General features: G+C 45.0%; 2 protein-coding genes across 2 annotated transcripts in view; one reads left to right on the plus strand and one right to left on the minus strand.

The window, feature by feature from the left end:
- Positions 1–903: 903 nt before the first annotated feature.
- Positions 904–11,116, plus strand: rec8b (REC8 meiotic recombination protein b). Its single transcript, XM_041236744.1, has 14 exons — positions 904–992; positions 1,804–1,924; positions 2,484–2,559; positions 2,688–2,762; positions 4,393–4,474; positions 4,703–4,877; positions 5,031–5,183; positions 6,848–6,920; positions 7,813–7,943; positions 8,502–8,550; positions 9,880–9,952; positions 10,360–10,491; positions 10,615–10,721; positions 11,025–11,116. The coding sequence occupies exons 1-14, from the start codon at positions 904–906 to the stop codon at positions 11,114–11,116; spliced, it is 1,428 nt and encodes a 475-aa protein (XP_041092678.1).
- Positions 11,117–13,148: 2,032 nt separating this feature from the next.
- ipo4 (importin 4) overlaps positions 13,149–16,465 on the minus strand; it is a 37,617-nt gene continuing 34,300 nt past the window's right edge. Inside the window, exons 27-31 of the mRNA XM_041236799.1 lie at positions 16,017–16,149; positions 15,761–15,865; positions 15,327–15,396; positions 14,091–14,226; positions 13,149–13,373 (exon numbers count right to left, since the gene is read on the minus strand). Coding sequence (XP_041092733.1) covers positions 14,093–14,226; positions 15,327–15,396; positions 15,761–15,865; positions 16,017–16,149 — 442 coding nt within the window. The 3' untranslated portion in view covers positions 13,149–13,373; positions 14,091–14,092. The remainder of the gene's footprint in view (positions 13,374–14,090; positions 14,227–15,326; positions 15,397–15,760; positions 15,866–16,016; positions 16,150–16,465) is intronic.

The raw sequence follows: 16,465 nt of genomic DNA on the forward strand, positions 1-16,465 counted from the left end.
ATCCAGCCCTCTGAAATGTCTTTATAATATACAGCACTAGACCCTGATATTGATGAGATCCAGCCCTCTGAAATGTCTTTATAATATACAGCACTAGACCCTGATATTGATGAGATCCAGCCCTCTGAAATGTCTTTATAATATACAGCACTAGACCCTGATATTGATGAGATCCAGCCCTCTGAAATGTCTTTATAATATACAGCACTAGACCCTGATATTGATGAGACACAGCCCTCTGAAATGTCTTTATAATATACAGCACTAGACCCTGATATTGATGAGACACAGCCCTCTGAAATGTCTTTATAATATACAGCACTAGACCCTGATATTGATGAGACACAGCCCTCTGAAATGTCTTTATAATATACAGCACTAGACCCTGATATTGATGAGATCCAGCCCTCTGAAATGTCTTTATAATATACAGCACTAGACCCTGATATTGATGAGACACAGCCCTCTGAAATGTCTTTATAATATACAGCACTAGACCCTGATATTGATGAGACACAGCCCTCTGAAATGTCTTTATAATATACAGCACTAGACCCTGATATTGATGAGACACAGCCCTCTGAAATGTCTTTATAATATACAGCACTAGACCCTGATATTGATGAGACCCAGCCCTCTGAAATGTCTTTATAATATACAGCACTAGACCCTGATATTGATGAGATCCAGCCCTCTGAAATGTCTTTATAATATACAGCACTAGACCCTGATATTGATGAGATCCAGCCCTCTGAAATGTCTTTATAATATACAGCACTAGACCCTGATATTGATGAGATCCAGCCCTCTGAGCCCGCAAGCCAGTCTCTCTGACAGCAGTGGTCGCCTCTCTCTTGCAGTGATGATATTATCCAGTATGTTCTGGTGCAGGTTGAGGCGCCCATGCCTAACCTGCCCAGACCTCGCTTCTCCCTCTACCTCTCCTCTCAGCTGCAGTACGGAGTGGTCCTGGTCTATCACAGGCAGTGCGGGTACCTGCTAGGTATGTGTTGACCGCCCTCTGCCTCCCCCTTTTCCTCTCCCTCTCTCTTCCTCCCTCTCTCCCCGTCTCCCTCTTCCTCTCCTCAGTTGCATTATTGTGCCTGCGCGGTACAACTGACCTTCATTACTGTTAGTGTTCTCTTCCATTATTATTATTATTATTATTATTATTGTTGTGTTTGTGCTGTTGATCTCAGAGGAAATCCAGCAGACACTCTGTGCTTTACAATGCTTCTCTGGGCAAACAGACAACTCTGTGATTTACAATGCTTCCCTAGCTTTACCAGTCTCTGGCTTTACAATGCTTCCCTATGTTTACCAGACCTCTCTGTGCTTTACAATGCTTCCCTATGCTTTACCAGACCTCTCTGTGCTTTACAATGCTTCCCTATGCTTTACCAGACCTCTCTGTGCTTTACAATGCTTCCCTATGCTTTACCATGCTTCCCTATGCTTTACCAGACCTCTCTGTGCTTTACAATGCTTCCCTATGCTTTACCAGACCTCTCTGTGCTTTACAATGCTTCCCTATGCTTTACCAGACCTCTCTGTGCTTTACAATGCTTCCCTATGCTTTACCAGACCTCTCTGTGCTTTACAATGCTTCCCTATGCTTTACCAGACCTCTCTGTGCTTTACAATGCTTCCCTGTGCTTTACCAGACCTCTCTGTACTTTACAATGCTTCCCTATGCTTTACCAGACCTCTCTGCTTTTTTTTTGGTTTGTTTTTTTTATCAGCCCCCCCCCCCCAGTGTTAATGATGGGCTGATTGTGATTTTGTCCTCCGATCCAATTCCAGGACTAACCTGAGCCTGCCTGACAACCTGTCCCTGCTGGAGACATATGAGGGAGCCATGGACCCTTTCTTCGGAGTGATGGAGGAGCAGCTGGAGCTACCCAGCCCCCTGCAGCTACCCCAGGCGAGAGCAGAGAGGGGGGAGAGGGGAGGGAGAGAGAGGGAGGGAGGGAGAGAGATGGGGGGTAAGTTGGATAACTATCTCTACAGTAACAGTGAAGAAACATCTAAGGCATCTGATGCAGTGGTTCTCAGTCCTGATCCTGGGGGGCAAATCCCTGCCCTCTTGTTTTTTGTTCCCAATTACATATTCTAACCCATAATTGAACTAATAATCTGCCTAATCTGATCTTTTTAATTATTTTAAAACAGATAGAGATTTCAATTTAGGTATAAAATTGTATAAGGAACTTAGATTCTCCAACTTTTTTTTAGAAGCTGCACAATTTAAAAAGTCAGATTAAGCTAATTATTAGTTCAGTTAAGGGTTCAATTAAGTAATTGAGAGCTTGGTTAGAGCCAAAACCAGCAGGGTAGCGATATCCCTCAGGATCAGGATTGAGGACCACTGGTCTAATGTATTCAAAGTAAAAAAAAAAAAAAAAAAAACGACAAAGCACAACAAAACATCTGTGTTCTGAAATGCTGACATAAAACCGGGTGACTCTGAACCCCTCCCTCAGATGAGGCACATTCTAGAGGCAGCCACTCCAGAGCGCCCGCGAGAGGAAAGTCCCAGAGCAGCAGCCGTGGAACCAGGTTAGTCTGTGTGTGTGTGTCTGTATCAGTGTTTCTGTGTATTAATATGTGTATGTGAGGCTGTGTGTGTGTGTCGGTCACTTGTCTGTTTAACCTCTTCTCTCTCCCCCCCTCCCTCTCTTCTGTAGATTTCCTCACAGTGTCCCCCGAGAGCATCACTCTGAAGGAGACTGAGCCTATCCTGCCTCCGAGGATCGAGGTTCGTGTCTGAGTCCGCAACACATTCCTGTCAGTCAATCAGTCCCAATCAACACCTTATTTACATAGCGCCTTTCATACAAAAACTATATCAACAACAACAATCTTTATATAGCGCCTTTCATAGTGGAGCACCATCACAGAGCGCTTTACGAGACACGAGACTAGGGTGTGTGAACTATGCATTAGCTGCAGGGTCTCTTACAACAACGTCTCACCCCAAAGACGCAGCACAAGGAGGTTCAGTGACCTGCTCGGGGTCACACACAGTGTACTGTTATTATTGTTAGCGAGGTCTGGAGTGTTATTATCGTGATACACAAGACCACAGCCCAGCTCACAGCTGTAGTTCACGGAGTCTGATATTATTATTATTATTATTATTATTATTATTATTATTATTATTAGCTTGTGTTTTTACGGTTTCCTTCCAGTACGAGATGGACTTGCCAGAAATCACAGCACAAGAGATTGAAATGCTCCTGGAGCAGGAAGACATGTTTCCCACAGAGGAGGAACAGAGAGAGAGGGAGAGACAGCGAGAGAGAGACAGGGAGAGGGAGAGGAGACGCAGAGACGGTAAGGTCGAAGAGAAGGAGAGTTCGAATACTGCTTATCCCCTTTAAGAAGTTTTTATTTTAAAAAACGGCTGGTATTCATTAAACCTGTTACTGTTGTTTACAGAACGCGTGAAAAGTTGTCCTTCCCTCGCCTTTACAACCGTGTGCCAATCAATGGCAATATACACCCGCCGAGTGTTTTCAAAGCCAAAGTGTAATAAAACACAGTGAAAGCACGGTAAAGCATAGGGAAGCATTGTAATAAGAGAGGTCACAGGGAAGATTGTAAATCACAGGTAGGGAAGCATTGTAAAGCACAGAGAGGTCTGGTAAAGCACAGGAAGCATTGTAAAGCACAGAGAGGTCTGGTAAAGCACAGGGAAGCATTGTAAAGCACAGAGAGGTCTGGTAAAGCACAGGGAAGCATTGTAAAGCACAGAGAGGTCTGGTAAAGCACAGGGAAGCATTGTAAAGCACAGAGAGGTCTGGTAAAGCATAGGGAAGCATTGTAGGGTAAAGCATTGTAAAGCACAGAGAGGTCTGGTAAAGCACAGGGAAGCATTGTAAAGCACAGAGAGGTCTGGTAAAGCATAGGGAAGCATTGTAAAGCACAGAGAGGTCTGGTAAAGCATAGGGAAGCATTGTAAAGCACAGAGAGGTCTGGTAAAGCATAGGGAAGCATTGTAGGGAGCAGTAAAGCACAGAGAGGTCTGGTAAAGCACAGGGAAGCATTGTAAAGCACAGAGAGGTCTGGTAAAGCATAGGGCATTGTAAAGCACAGAGAGGTCTGGTAAAGCACAGGGAAGCATTGTAAAGCACAGAGAGGTCTGGTAAAGCATAGGGAAGCATTGTAAAGCACAGAGAGGTCTGGTAAAGCATAGGGAAGCATTGTAAAGCACAGAGAGATCTGGTAAAGCACATTAAAAACTAAACCATGGACAACTAACCCTTATAAAAGTTTTCAAAAGTACTGGGCAGAAATACAGAGGCAATCTTTTATAAATGGGCTTTTATAAAAATTGCTCCTTTTCTTCCAGACTTGTTCATTTTCACTTTGTTTTCTTTCTCCTTCCAGAGTTGGAGGACAGAGAGAGGGAGCGAGAAGCAGAGAGAGAGCCGGAGAGAGAGGCAGTGGAGAGCATCGTTTCACTGGAGCTGTGAGGAGATTCTCATTGCAGGGGGATTCTCATAACAAGGGAACATTATTCAGTAACTTCCATTGGACTCGCTCTCACTCTATTGATTTCTCTCCCTCTGCCTGTATGTCTTTCTCCCTGTGTCTCTCTCTCTCTCTCTTGTATTGATTTCTCTCTCTCTCCCTTCTCTCTCCCTCTGTCTTTGTATTGATTCCTCTCCCTCTCCCTCTCTCTCTCTCTCTCTCTCAGTCCCCGAGGGGAGCTGGGTCCGGAGTTGGACTCTATGGTTCTGCTGGACGAGGTCACTGGTCTTCCAGTAGAGGTCCCGTCTATCCCAGCAGCCACCGTGTCGGTGGAGGTGACCCCCCCCAGAGATATCCCCATTCCCTCCCCCACCTCCCCCCTGAGAGAGGAGAGTCCAGAGGTGAGGACAGCACAGCACAATACAATACATTGCAATACAGTGCAGCACAATACACTACACTGCAATACAGTGCAGCACAATACACACAACACAAAGCCTGACGATGCTGTACAGTTGGTTTACAGCATTAACACTCTCTCTCTCTCTCTGCAGCTCCAGCTTGCTGCCCTCCCAGAAGCCCCCCCTGCTGCCGTGACCCCCCAGCGCAGACGCAGGCAGCTCCGATTCATCGACCTCAGCACGCAGATATCCCAGGATGCACTGCGGGAGCAGATACGCAACCCCCTGGCCGAGACACGCCCGCTGGTACGAGAGAGAGGGGAGTGAAGGAGCAGCTGCTGGGGTTTGTGTGGGTCGCTGTTCTCCACAGAGTCTTTAACAAACCTGAGCAGCTGCTTCTGAATTCACTCTGAACCGTAAATCAGACCTCGCCTGATTTCTGAGGAGCACGCCATCCCATAGTTTCGTGCAGCACTGATATTCACTCACGCTACACAGCGAGGAAACTGAACCCAGCACTAACTTGCATGTAGCGTAGAATATGAGATACAGCATTTCTGAGCTGAAATGTGAAAAAATTCAATCCATCCACTGCTATCTCGTCTCAACTGCGGCCAGAACCTTAGCATCACCTACGATTGTAGGATTAAAAAATAAAACTATATGCACCTCATTGAGATATTTTACTTAACATCTTGTAATCAAAAGAACTACAAAATAATACTGCCAAAATAAAAAAAAAAAAGTATCAGAAGCTATAATATCAGTCCAGTAGTATTTCATGGCAGATTTCAGAAATGTCACATTTTTCCAGTCAGTTTTTTCAATGTGAAGCAGCTGACTCTATGAAGCTGAGGGAGTTCATTCTATATAGAGGGGGTGCAATTCAATATGTTAACAAGGGAACATTATTCAGCAGCTTTCACTGGACTCTATGAAGCTGAGGGAGTTCATTCTATATAGAGGGGGTGCAATTCAATATGTTAACAAGGGAACATTATTCAGCAGCTTTCACTGGACTCTATGAAGCTGAGGGAGTTCATTCTATATAGAGGGGGTGCAATTCAATATGTTAACAAGGGAACATTATTCAGCAGCTTTCACTGGACTCTATGAAGCTGAGGGAGTTCATTCTATATAGAGGGGGTGCAATTCAATATGTTAACAAGGGAGCATTATTCAGCAGCTTTCACTGGACTCTATGAAGCTGAGGGAGTTCATTCTATATAGAGGGGGTGCAATTCAATATGTTAACAAAGGAACATTATTCAGCAGCTTTCACTGGACTCTATGAAGCTGAGGGAGTTCATTCTATATAGAGGGGGTGCAATTCAATATGTTAACAAGGGAACATTATTCAGCAGCTTTCACTGGACTCTATGAAGCTGAGGGAGTTCATTCTATATAGAGGGGGTGCAATTCAATATGTTAACAAGGGAACATTATTCAGCAGCTTTCACTGGACTCTATGAAGCTGAGGGAGTTCATTCTATATAGAGGATGTGCATTCAATATGTTAACAAGGGAACATTATTCAGCAGCTTTCACTGGACTCTATGAAGCTGAGGGAGTTCATTCTATATAGAGGGGGTGCAATTCAATATGTTAACAAGGGAACATTATTCAGCAGCTTTCACTGGACTCTATGAAGCTGAGGGAGTTCATTCTAATAATAGAGGGGGTCACTTAAAAAAATCTTTCCATCCATTGCTTCGTTTCTTTCAAGGGAACATTCTTTCACTCCTATGAAGCTTATTCTATATAGAGGATGATGCAAAACATTTCTCTAGAGCTGGACTGGACAGTTCTATCAGGCGTTGCTTCACTTGCTTCAGAGACCCCTACACTGCAGCTACTGCATACTTACAGTTCTTAAAAAAATCTTTCCATCCATTGCTTTGTTTCTTTCTCTCATTCTTTCTCCCTTATTCTCTTTCTCCCTCCTCTTTCTTTCTCATTCTCTCTCTCAGGAGGAGATGCTTGTTGACCCACCAGAGAGACGCAGGAGGACTCCGGTGGAGCTCTTCAACGCGCCCTGCTGCAGTGAGTGCTCTTACCCTAGCATCAGTATCACAGTTATTACCGTGAAACTCGCCTCTAACAAACATTTACTTATTTATTTATTCACTGGTATTAAACACATCCATTCAAGAGGCTCTGTGGTCCAGTGGTTAAAGAAACAGGCTTGTAACCAGCAGGTCCCTGGGTTCAAATCCCAGCTCAGCCACTGTGTGACCCTGAGCAGGTCACTGAAACTCCCTTTGGGGTGAGATGTTGTAAGTGACTCTGATGCACAGCTCACACACCTTAGTCTCGTATTTTGTAAAGCGCTTTGTGGTGGTGCTGCACTATGAAAGGCGCTATATAAAGATTATTATTATTATTATTGCCGTGTTGGTTACGAGTCGAAGTGAACTTTCCTCCTCACCCGGGCTTCACTGCTGTCGAGGATTCTTGGCTGAAATTGCGATTCCAGATTCCAGGTCAGTTTTGTTCAGTTCCAAATGCCTTTACAGTTGTGCTGCAGGAATTACAATTATAATTGGCAAGAAGGCATTGACAATGCCAGCGTCCCCGATGAGAGGAAAATCTCGTTTCCAATCGGCTTTTATAAAGAACTCGGCGCGGAGGTGGATCGGCGTCGAGTGGCACTCAGTTGTAAAGGCGAGGGAAGGACAGCAGTTCTTGCTTTGAAAGCAGCATGTTAACTACACCTGGCGATGAGTACATATTTGTTAGCGGCAATTAGGAGTTTCAGCACACCCCTAATTATTATTATTATTATGCCGATTGTAATGAGCTGCAGTTGCCTTTCCTGTAATGTTTATGTTGACGGCTTTTTTTACGTTGAAGCTTTTCTAACTGTTCTTGTTATTCTCACAATGCTGACTCCCTCCCTCGCTCGCTCTCTCTCTCTCTCTCTCTCTCCCCCCAGCCCCCCCTCTCCCCCCTCCCCTGCTGCGTCTCTGGCGCCACTGTGCTATCGTCTCCCCTGTTGACTACGCTGCCAGGAGAGCGAGGGAGCGACTGGAGAGGAGAGAGGAAGAGGAGGAGAGTGAGATGGAGGTATGACTGGGGGGGTGGGGTGGGGGGTTAATTTTGCAGTTTTCCTCCTGTGCTTATATTGTACATTTACCATAGTTTACCCTGGTTTGCTATGCTTTTAAATATCTACTTTACAATGCTTCCCTATGCTTTACCAGACCTCTCTGTGCTTTACAATGCTTCCCTATGCTTTACCAGACCTCTCTGTGCTTTACAATGCTTCCCTATGCTTTACCAGACCTCTCTGTGCTTTACAATGCTTCCCTATGCTTTACCAGACCTCTCTGTGCTTTACAATGCTTCCCTATGCTTTACCAGACCTCTCTGTGCTTTACAAATGCTTCCCTATGCTTTACCAGACCTCTCTGTGCTTTACAATGCTTCCCTATGCTTTACCAGACCTCTCTGTGCTTTACAATGCTTCCCTGTGCTTTACCAGACCTCTCTGTGCTTTACAATGCTTCCCTATGCTTTACCAGACCTCTCTGTGCTTTACAATGCTTCCCTGTGCTTTATTACACAGCTGTGCTTTTAGGGGAAGCTCACTTCCAGTAATAATTGCTCAATGTTCCCCTCAAGGTCGTTCTCGAAGCTGTTGAGCCCAGCATGGCTCAGATTGAGATTTCAGGTGAGCAGATAAAAACATCACAGTAACACAAAACCTTAAACACTGAGACACAGTGTGCTGGCCAGCCCATAACAGCGACAGTATTTCACATTCAATTAAATACATAGTTTGCCTCCCCTGTGCTCTGTGGGTTAGGTGCCTATGGTCTCAATCAAGTTACACTTCAACAGGAGAAAAATATACTAAAAGGTCAGAAGGGAACATTATTCAGCAGCTTTCACTGGACTCTATGAAGCTGAGGGAGTTCATTCTATATAGAGGGGGTGCAATTCAATATGTTAACAAGGGAACATTATTCAGCAGCTTTCACTGGACTCTATGAAGCTGAGGGAGTTCATTCTATATAGAGGGGGTGCAATTCAATATGTTAACAAGGGAACATTATTCAGCAGCTTTCACTGGACTCTATGAAGCTGAGGGAGTTCATTCTATATAGAGGGGGTGCAATTCAATATGTTAACAAGGGAACATTATTCAGCAGCTTTCACTGGACTCTATGAAGCTGAGGGAGTTCATTCTATATAGAGGGGGTGCAATTCAATATGTTAACAAGGGAACATTATTCAGCAGCTTTCACTGGACTCTATGAAGCTGAGGGAGTTCATTCTATATAGAGGGGGTGCAATTCAATATGTTAACAAGGGAACATTATTCAGCAGCTTTCACTGGACTCTATGAAGCTGAGGGAGTTCATTCTATATAGAGGGGGTGCAATTCAATATGTTAACAAGGGAACATTATTCAGCAGCTTTCACTGGACTCTATGAAGCTGAGGGAGTTCATTCTATATAGAGGGGGTGCAATTCAATATGTTAACAAGGGAACATTATTCAGCAGCTTTCACTGGACTCTATGAAGCTGAGGGAGTTCATTCTATATAGAGGGGGTGCAATTCAATATGTTAACAAGGGAACATTATTCAGCAGCTTTCACTGGACTCTATGAAGCTGAGGGGGTTCATTCTATATAGAGGGGGGGGGGGGGGGGGGGGGGTTAAAGGGAACATTATTCAGGGGACTCTATGAAGCTGAGGTATTTAACAAGGGAAGTTATCCAATTGTTTGTACCTTTGTCACGGTGACTTATAAAGTAAGCGTCCAGCTTCATTAAGTCTCATGGGTGAATTTCAATTTAAAGGGGTCCCTGTGATCAGTAACTTTACATGATAATTAACCATAAGGGGGGGGGGGGGGGGGGGATGCTAAACTTTAGATGAGATGGCCTGTACACTAGACCATTTCATCTCCCTCATTCTCATTCTCTCTCTGCCCCTCCCTGCCCCATTCCCCTCTTTGACCTCCCCTCCTCCCTCTGTGGTTTTGGCTCCAGTTCCCTCCGAGATGCTCCTGGAGGTGTCTGATGAGGAGCGCTCGCGCAGTTTCGTCACTCTGGAGAGCAGATGGTGAGGGAGGGAGAGAGGAGTGAGAGGGTGTGGTTCTCTATATCTATAGAGAGAGAGAAGGCAGAAAGAGGGGAATGGGGGAGAGGAAGAGGAGTGAGCACAGTCAGTGAGGACAGAGACAAGGTTAGGGAGCTGGAGGGCAGGAGAGGGGAGGTGAGGGGAGAGAGCTGGAGGGAAGGAGAGAGTGATGGGAGAGGGAGGTGAGGGATGGAGGGAAGGAGAGGGTGAGGAGAGAGGGAAGGAGGGGGATGAATGGGAGGAGTGAGGGGAGAAGAATGGAGGGAAGGAGAGGGGGTGATGGGAGAGGGAGGTGAGGGATGGAGGGAAGGAAAAGGAGAGTGAGAGCCAGAGAGAAGGGGAGGGTAGAAAGGTGTTCTGTGGCTGAGCTGGGTGTTCGGCTCCCACAGGTCCCCAGTTGAACCAGCGCAGCCAGAAGTAGAGGCAGAGCGTCCGATCCTGGAGGGCATTCCCGAGGAGATCGGCGTTCCAGAGGAGAGGGAGGAACTGGAGGAGCCCGTGACTGCAGAGTCCATGCTCAGGTGAAACTCACTCGCCGATCAGTGAACTAAACTCAGTGCAGTGAAGTTCAGTTTAAACTCAGTGCAATGCAGTTTATTTCTGCTCTGCTTTATTGAAGTGGTCGTTCTTGCCCCTCTGCTCAGATTGGCCTCAGAGCAGATTGATCGCTTCGGGGAGACGTACTTCGATATCCTGGCGCCTCACGGGATCCTCAGGAAAGTGGCAGCCGTGTTGTTCTTCAGAGTGCTGGGTGAGAGAGGGAGGGAGTAAAGACACACACACCCACACACTGACACAGAAAGTCAGAGACACACTGAGCCACAGGAGACATACAAACAGACAAGAGACACACATACAGGGAGACTGACGCACTCGTACTGGGGCACAGACATACAGAGAGACACAGACACACTGGGGCACTGACAGAGACAAAGTAACAGCAGAGAAGGGGAGAGCTGACTTGGGGAGCCCCAGGCTTGTGTAACCCCACTGTCACAGAGCTGTGTGAGAGGAGGGTTCTCATGTAACCCCGCCCCGTCTCTCTCTTTCTCAGAGCTGTGTCAGAGGAGGGTTCTCACTGCATTTCAGTCTGAGCCCTACGCTCGCATCCTCATCCGCCCAGGAGCCCTATACAGAGTTCAGTAACGAAAGAGCAGGCAGCCGTCAGCTTGCTGCTCTGCGACCTTCCCTCATCGCACCCCTGCTAGAGCCTCCAGGAATCTCCGAGACGTGTTTCCCAGAAGGATCGCAAAGTTTTAAAAGTAAAAGAGGACCGCCTTCTCCCATAGTAACAACCGTTCTATTCCAAATTTAGGGTAAACTAACCTGTGAAAAAGTTTCCCATAGTAAAGCTCACTGAAAGCATGGTAAAGCATAGGGAAGCATTGTAAAGCACAGAGAGGTCTGGTAAAGCATAGGGAAGCATTGTAAAGCACAGAGAGGTCTGGTAAAGCACAGGGAAGCATTGTAAAGCACAGAGAGGTCTGGTAAAGCATAGGGAAGCATTGTAAAGCACAGAGAGGTCTGGTAAAGCACAGGGAAGCATTGTAAAGCACAGAGAGGTCTGGTAAAGCACAGGGAAGCATTGTAAAGCACAGAGAGGTCTGGTAAAGCATAGGGAAGCATTGTAAAGCACAGAGAGGTCTGGTAAAGCATAGGGAAGCATTGGCACAGAGAGGTCTGGTAAAGCATAGGGAAGCATTGTAAAGCATATTAAGAGCATGGTAAAATGTATAGCCATGGGGGAAAAACTGCAAAATGACTTGTGATCATTGTTATTTAAAATATTTACATTTAAAATATATATTATTAGTCTATTACAGTGTTAACTGATTATAAAAAACAAACTGAAAAAAAATAAACATGTAAATGTTGCCATTAATTTATAAACAGATTGGCTTATCGATGAATTCATCTAAAAAAAAGGTTGTTTTATGAACTCGTTTTTACAGCGTTTCTTAAACATTTTTGGGCAAACTGAGTTTTAATTCTTCAGGTGTTTTTTTTTTTTAATCTAAACTGTTCATTATTGTACACAAACGTGTTCATTATTTATATATATCATCTGTAAGGAGCTGTCACAATGTACAATCGCACCATGTTGAAGTTCGCTATCGTTGTATCTTATTTATAATACTGATTTGTGTTCAAGTTGTAACTTGTGACAAATTTCTGTTTTTATCTTGTTTTTATAAAAGATTTTTGTAACCCATCTTGTTTGAAGCTGCCATTGTATTCTTCTTCTCATAAGTGAGTTTGTGAACAGTGGATTAGCTTTTACTAAAACTGCCACTTCATGATTTCGAAATGTCACACACTTGAATTTGCCAGTTTTTCATTTATGGAAAACTACAAGCGCTGGGTGTGCAATTCAATATGTTAACAAGGGAACATTATTCAGCAGCTTTCACTGGACTGAAGCTGAGGGACATTCTATATAGAGGGGGTGCAATTCAATATGTTAACATTATTCAGCAGCTTTCACTGGACTCTATGAAGCTGAGGGAGTTCATTCTATATAGAGGGGGTGCAATTCAATATGTTAACAAGGGAACATTATTCAGCAGCTTTCACTGGACTCTATGAAGCTGAGGGAGTTCATTCTATATAGAGGGGGTGCAATTCAATATGTTAACAAGGGAACATTATTCAGCAGCTTTCACTGGACTCTATGAAGCTGAGGGAGACTTTATGAAGCTGAGGGAGTTCATTCTATGAGTTGATTCAGCAGAACAGAGGGAGGCTATTAGGAGAGTATAAAAGCCTCCCTTTCTCTCTGTATTTACAATGGAAACACAGCTAAAGAGATTCAGAATGAGAAGAACATTGACAAGTCAGCTGGCTGCAATATATGTGAATGAAAATATACTGAAGCCAGCTAAGCTTTTGCTGGACAAGCACTACAGCTCCCAGCATGCCTGTGCACCAGCGGTACCAGTGGGGGATGATGGGGGTCGTAGTGCTGTTCAGGGGTTCACCAGCGGCTCTACATCAACAACACGATGGTCGAAGTGAAAAGGGAACCTAAAGAGACCCAATTAAAAATCTCAGTCGCAGCAGTAGCTATTAGATCCCTGTAGCTGGCACTTCAATATGATGCTACAAACAGTAACAACAAGAAAGCGATCAATTCAAACTCAAAATGAAAGTAAACAAACAAAACAATGCCTTCTGCGTGTTATTTTTGGGTTTGTTTTTATTGGCTCACCCACGTGAGCAGAAGACGCGTGGCTTTCTATCGTCTCACTGGTATAACTCCGCCCATTTGAATATATACATATGCATAATGTTCTTTCCTGTTGGCACCCAGCCAATCGGAGTGCTCTGAAGAGGTGTCCTGGGCAGGGGAAAGTCTCAAAGTCCTATCAGGTGTCAGTCTGCTCTGGGTGAATCTTGTGTGTGGCTGAAAAACAATTACAAAAACAAAAATAAAATATACATATAAAACGAAGATAAATTCAAAGCATAAATCGCTTCGTTTAGAAGGGTCCGATTTTGGAGTTTTAATTTGACAGCTCAACCTCCTTTATTAATATTACTTATTTTCTTCATTTCCAATATTCTTGTTTCAATGTGTTACGATCATGATGTAAAAACACTCAAACAAACCCACAGGAGAAGAAACAGACTCTTCCAATATCTCACACACACACACACAGCTCTGGGCAAATGTTGTGCATCGCCCAGAATTTTAGGATTGAGTCATACAGTACTTTATCTTTTTTTTTTTTTTTTTTTTTTATATATATATAAAATGAGCTTAAAGAAATCCTGTTTGACAACAATATGAAATGTCCCTGCATACTGACACACGCCTCTCAAAGTTAAAGGTCACGTTGAAAAGCGATAAATAGTTGGTCGTGCTTTCATTAGTGAACATGAGTGCTGCACTTTCTAAAAAAAATAAATAAATAAAGCGAGGGAGTGTATTTCAGCCAATATGAACGGGGAAATAGATGCCTATTGATTTCTCAGGAATATAACTAAATGTTGCAGTTAATTAAGTCTCACTGATAGCATGCTTTGTGTAATTATAATACCCCACTGCAGTACAGGGTGAAGCAACATTTGCCCATCGCTGAGGTTTAGTGCCTGGGGGCTCGCAGTGTAAACATCTCACCACTAGAGGTCTCCACTCAGCGCCGCAGTGAGGGTGGCTGCCCGGTCTGCAGGGAGTGACATCACAATGCTCTGGAGCTCCTGCTGGTAGCGCTGTGCGATGTCTTGAAGCATCATCAGCAAGGTATTCTGGGTGTCTGAAAATAGAGGCGGGGAGGGGCACAGCAAAATAAGTGACCATTGATTTTTGATGCAATAATTAAAGAAAGAGGAAACATACAACAAGACACTGCACAGGGGAGAGGGGAAATCTTAGGGGAACGGCAGGGATATAAAGAAGGGCTCTCGAACTTGCCCTCGGGAGCCGCTGGGTCTTCTGGTTTGCATTCCAACTTGACAGCTCAGTTAACATCCTTGACCTCATTGTTTGTTCAATTTCACAGGTTGAATGTTTTTCAAGGTCTTACAGGTGAGGAGGTAGAAAATGCACTTAACGTAGGCGTAACCCTTAGCGGTCCATTTATTCGGCGCGTTGGGTCCAATGTATTTTCACATGCACTGTTTATTTTCACAGGCACCGTTTAAAATATTTTGTTTTCCGAGTAAAACAGGTTTAAAAGGCCCTGCGTATCAACAGGACACTCAGTACTGTATCTCCAGCCAAGCCCCACCCCTTGTTGGCTGTATTTTTCACACACCTCTTTATAGACGTGCGCACTGATAAATCCTCTCCTGATCACTCGTTTTATCACCAAACTCCTCAATAATGTGATCCAAGTCATTATTTTATTACTGTAACATCTCAAAAAGCTCTGCAGGTGTCTGATATTCTGAGCGCTGGATGCAGAAGCAGCTATCTCCTTTGTTTTGTCTGTGTTATCTCTGTAGTGGACGGGGCTATGAGGTACACCCTGTTTTTCGGTTTCATTTGGCTCCTATCGGTCTCACTCGGCCATTGAAAGGTTTTCTCTGCTTTTTCCAGAGAAAAACCGACTAGAGACCTGCGCTTGACGTCTTTTTGACGATGTGGGACAGGGTCCAGGCATCGGACTGGAAAGAGAAAATTGTAATGTTGGACCTGATCCGACCTAGGATCTCAAAGGGTTAAATTTGTGCAGTTGATCAAATAAGTGAACTGACCGAGCTCTCGGGGTGGAAGGAAAGCCAGGACACACTGCGGACCACCCCCCCCCCCCCTCGAGAAGCCGAGTTTGACAGCGCTGGTATGAAGGGTCACTTTATAAACCCAAAGCGCAGTAACACTGAATCTTGCAGCACAAGCAGGGTTATGCCTCACCTGTCTTGATCTGTTCGGTCCCCAGAACCTCGCTGAGTATGTTGAGGACTTGTCTCAAGTGCTGAATAACCTGCAAGGGGAAAAACAAAAACAGGATCGATCGATCAATCCGAGCGGTAAGGGCGTCTCCGAGCATCGATACGTTCTCACAGAGGATCGCTCAATCAATCTGAGCGATAAGGGCGCCTCTGAGCATCGATATATTTTCACAGAGGATAGATCGATCAATCTGAGTGCTAAGTGCGTCTCCGAGCATCGATCAATCAGTCTGCTACATTCTCAAAACATTTCACACCATCAGATTCTTTCACATGTTGTTAAATCCACTGTAGACTTAAACAGAGATGCACACAAACGCAAACAGACACACACCCACCCACCCACACACACACACACACACACACACACACACACACACACACACAGAGACTCACCAGCGGTTGCTTGTTGCTGTAGAGGAAGGCTAGGCAGTTGTAGACGGTGGTGTTTTCTTCCAGGTCCTCCTTGAGAGGGAGATGCCTCAGCAGCACAGGGAACACCTGAGAGGAGGAGAGCGAGGGAAGAGATAGGGGAGGAAGGAGAGAGGGAAGAGGAGGAAGGAGGGAGAGTGGAGAGGAGATTTAACACACACTTAAGAGCTATCAGTACCAACCCAACTCTTCTCTCTCTTTCCCTCCTCCCTCCTCTCACCTGTTCGACGGGCACACAGGGCAGGTTGCAGACAGTCATGCGTGACAGGGCGGCGCACACGTTGTCCAGCACACGCTTGTTGGTCTCTCTAGAGACGAGGTTTGAGAACACGCCCAGGAGAGTTGGGTAATCACTTTCGCGAGGAGAGGGTCAAGGGTCACACAGTCCGGGATCCAGGAGTGAAAACAAACAAACAACGCCGTCCATAAACCAGACAGCGCTCAGCAAGTAACGCTGAATTTAGAAACGTGAACAGAAACCCGATTAGTAACGGCACGCGTTTTGACTGGAAGCCTTTCTCGGTGTGTCTGGTTAAAACGTTTGTCATTAATTAGAAGACAGCGTTTAGCACCTCTAAACTAGGAGACACACAAAAACACACACCACTTACAGATACAGTACGAGTGCCTATATGGAGGAGTCTAGCGCCCCCACTGTGAGCACGCTGT

Source organism: Polyodon spathula, chromosome 42 (genome assembly GCF_017654505.1).
Source record: "Polyodon spathula isolate WHYD16114869_AA chromosome 42, ASM1765450v1, whole genome shotgun sequence".
Classification (NCBI taxonomy): domain Eukaryota; kingdom Metazoa; phylum Chordata; class Actinopteri; order Acipenseriformes; family Polyodontidae; genus Polyodon; species Polyodon spathula.

Excerpts from the sequence above, each read along its gene's own strand:
- rec8b (XM_041236744.1), top strand. The coding sequence starts at position 904 with ATGCCTAACCTGCCCAGACCTCGCTTCTCCCTCTACCTCTCCTCTCAG. Across the intron at positions 5,184-6,847 it reads TGGCCGAGACACGCCCGCTG|GAGGAGATGCTTGTTGACCC; the intron begins GTACGAGAGAGA and ends TCTCTCTCTCAG. Across the intron at positions 7,944-8,501 it reads AGGAGGAGAGTGAGATGGAG|GTCGTTCTCGAAGCTGTTGA; the intron begins GTATGACTGGGG and ends GTTCCCCTCAAG.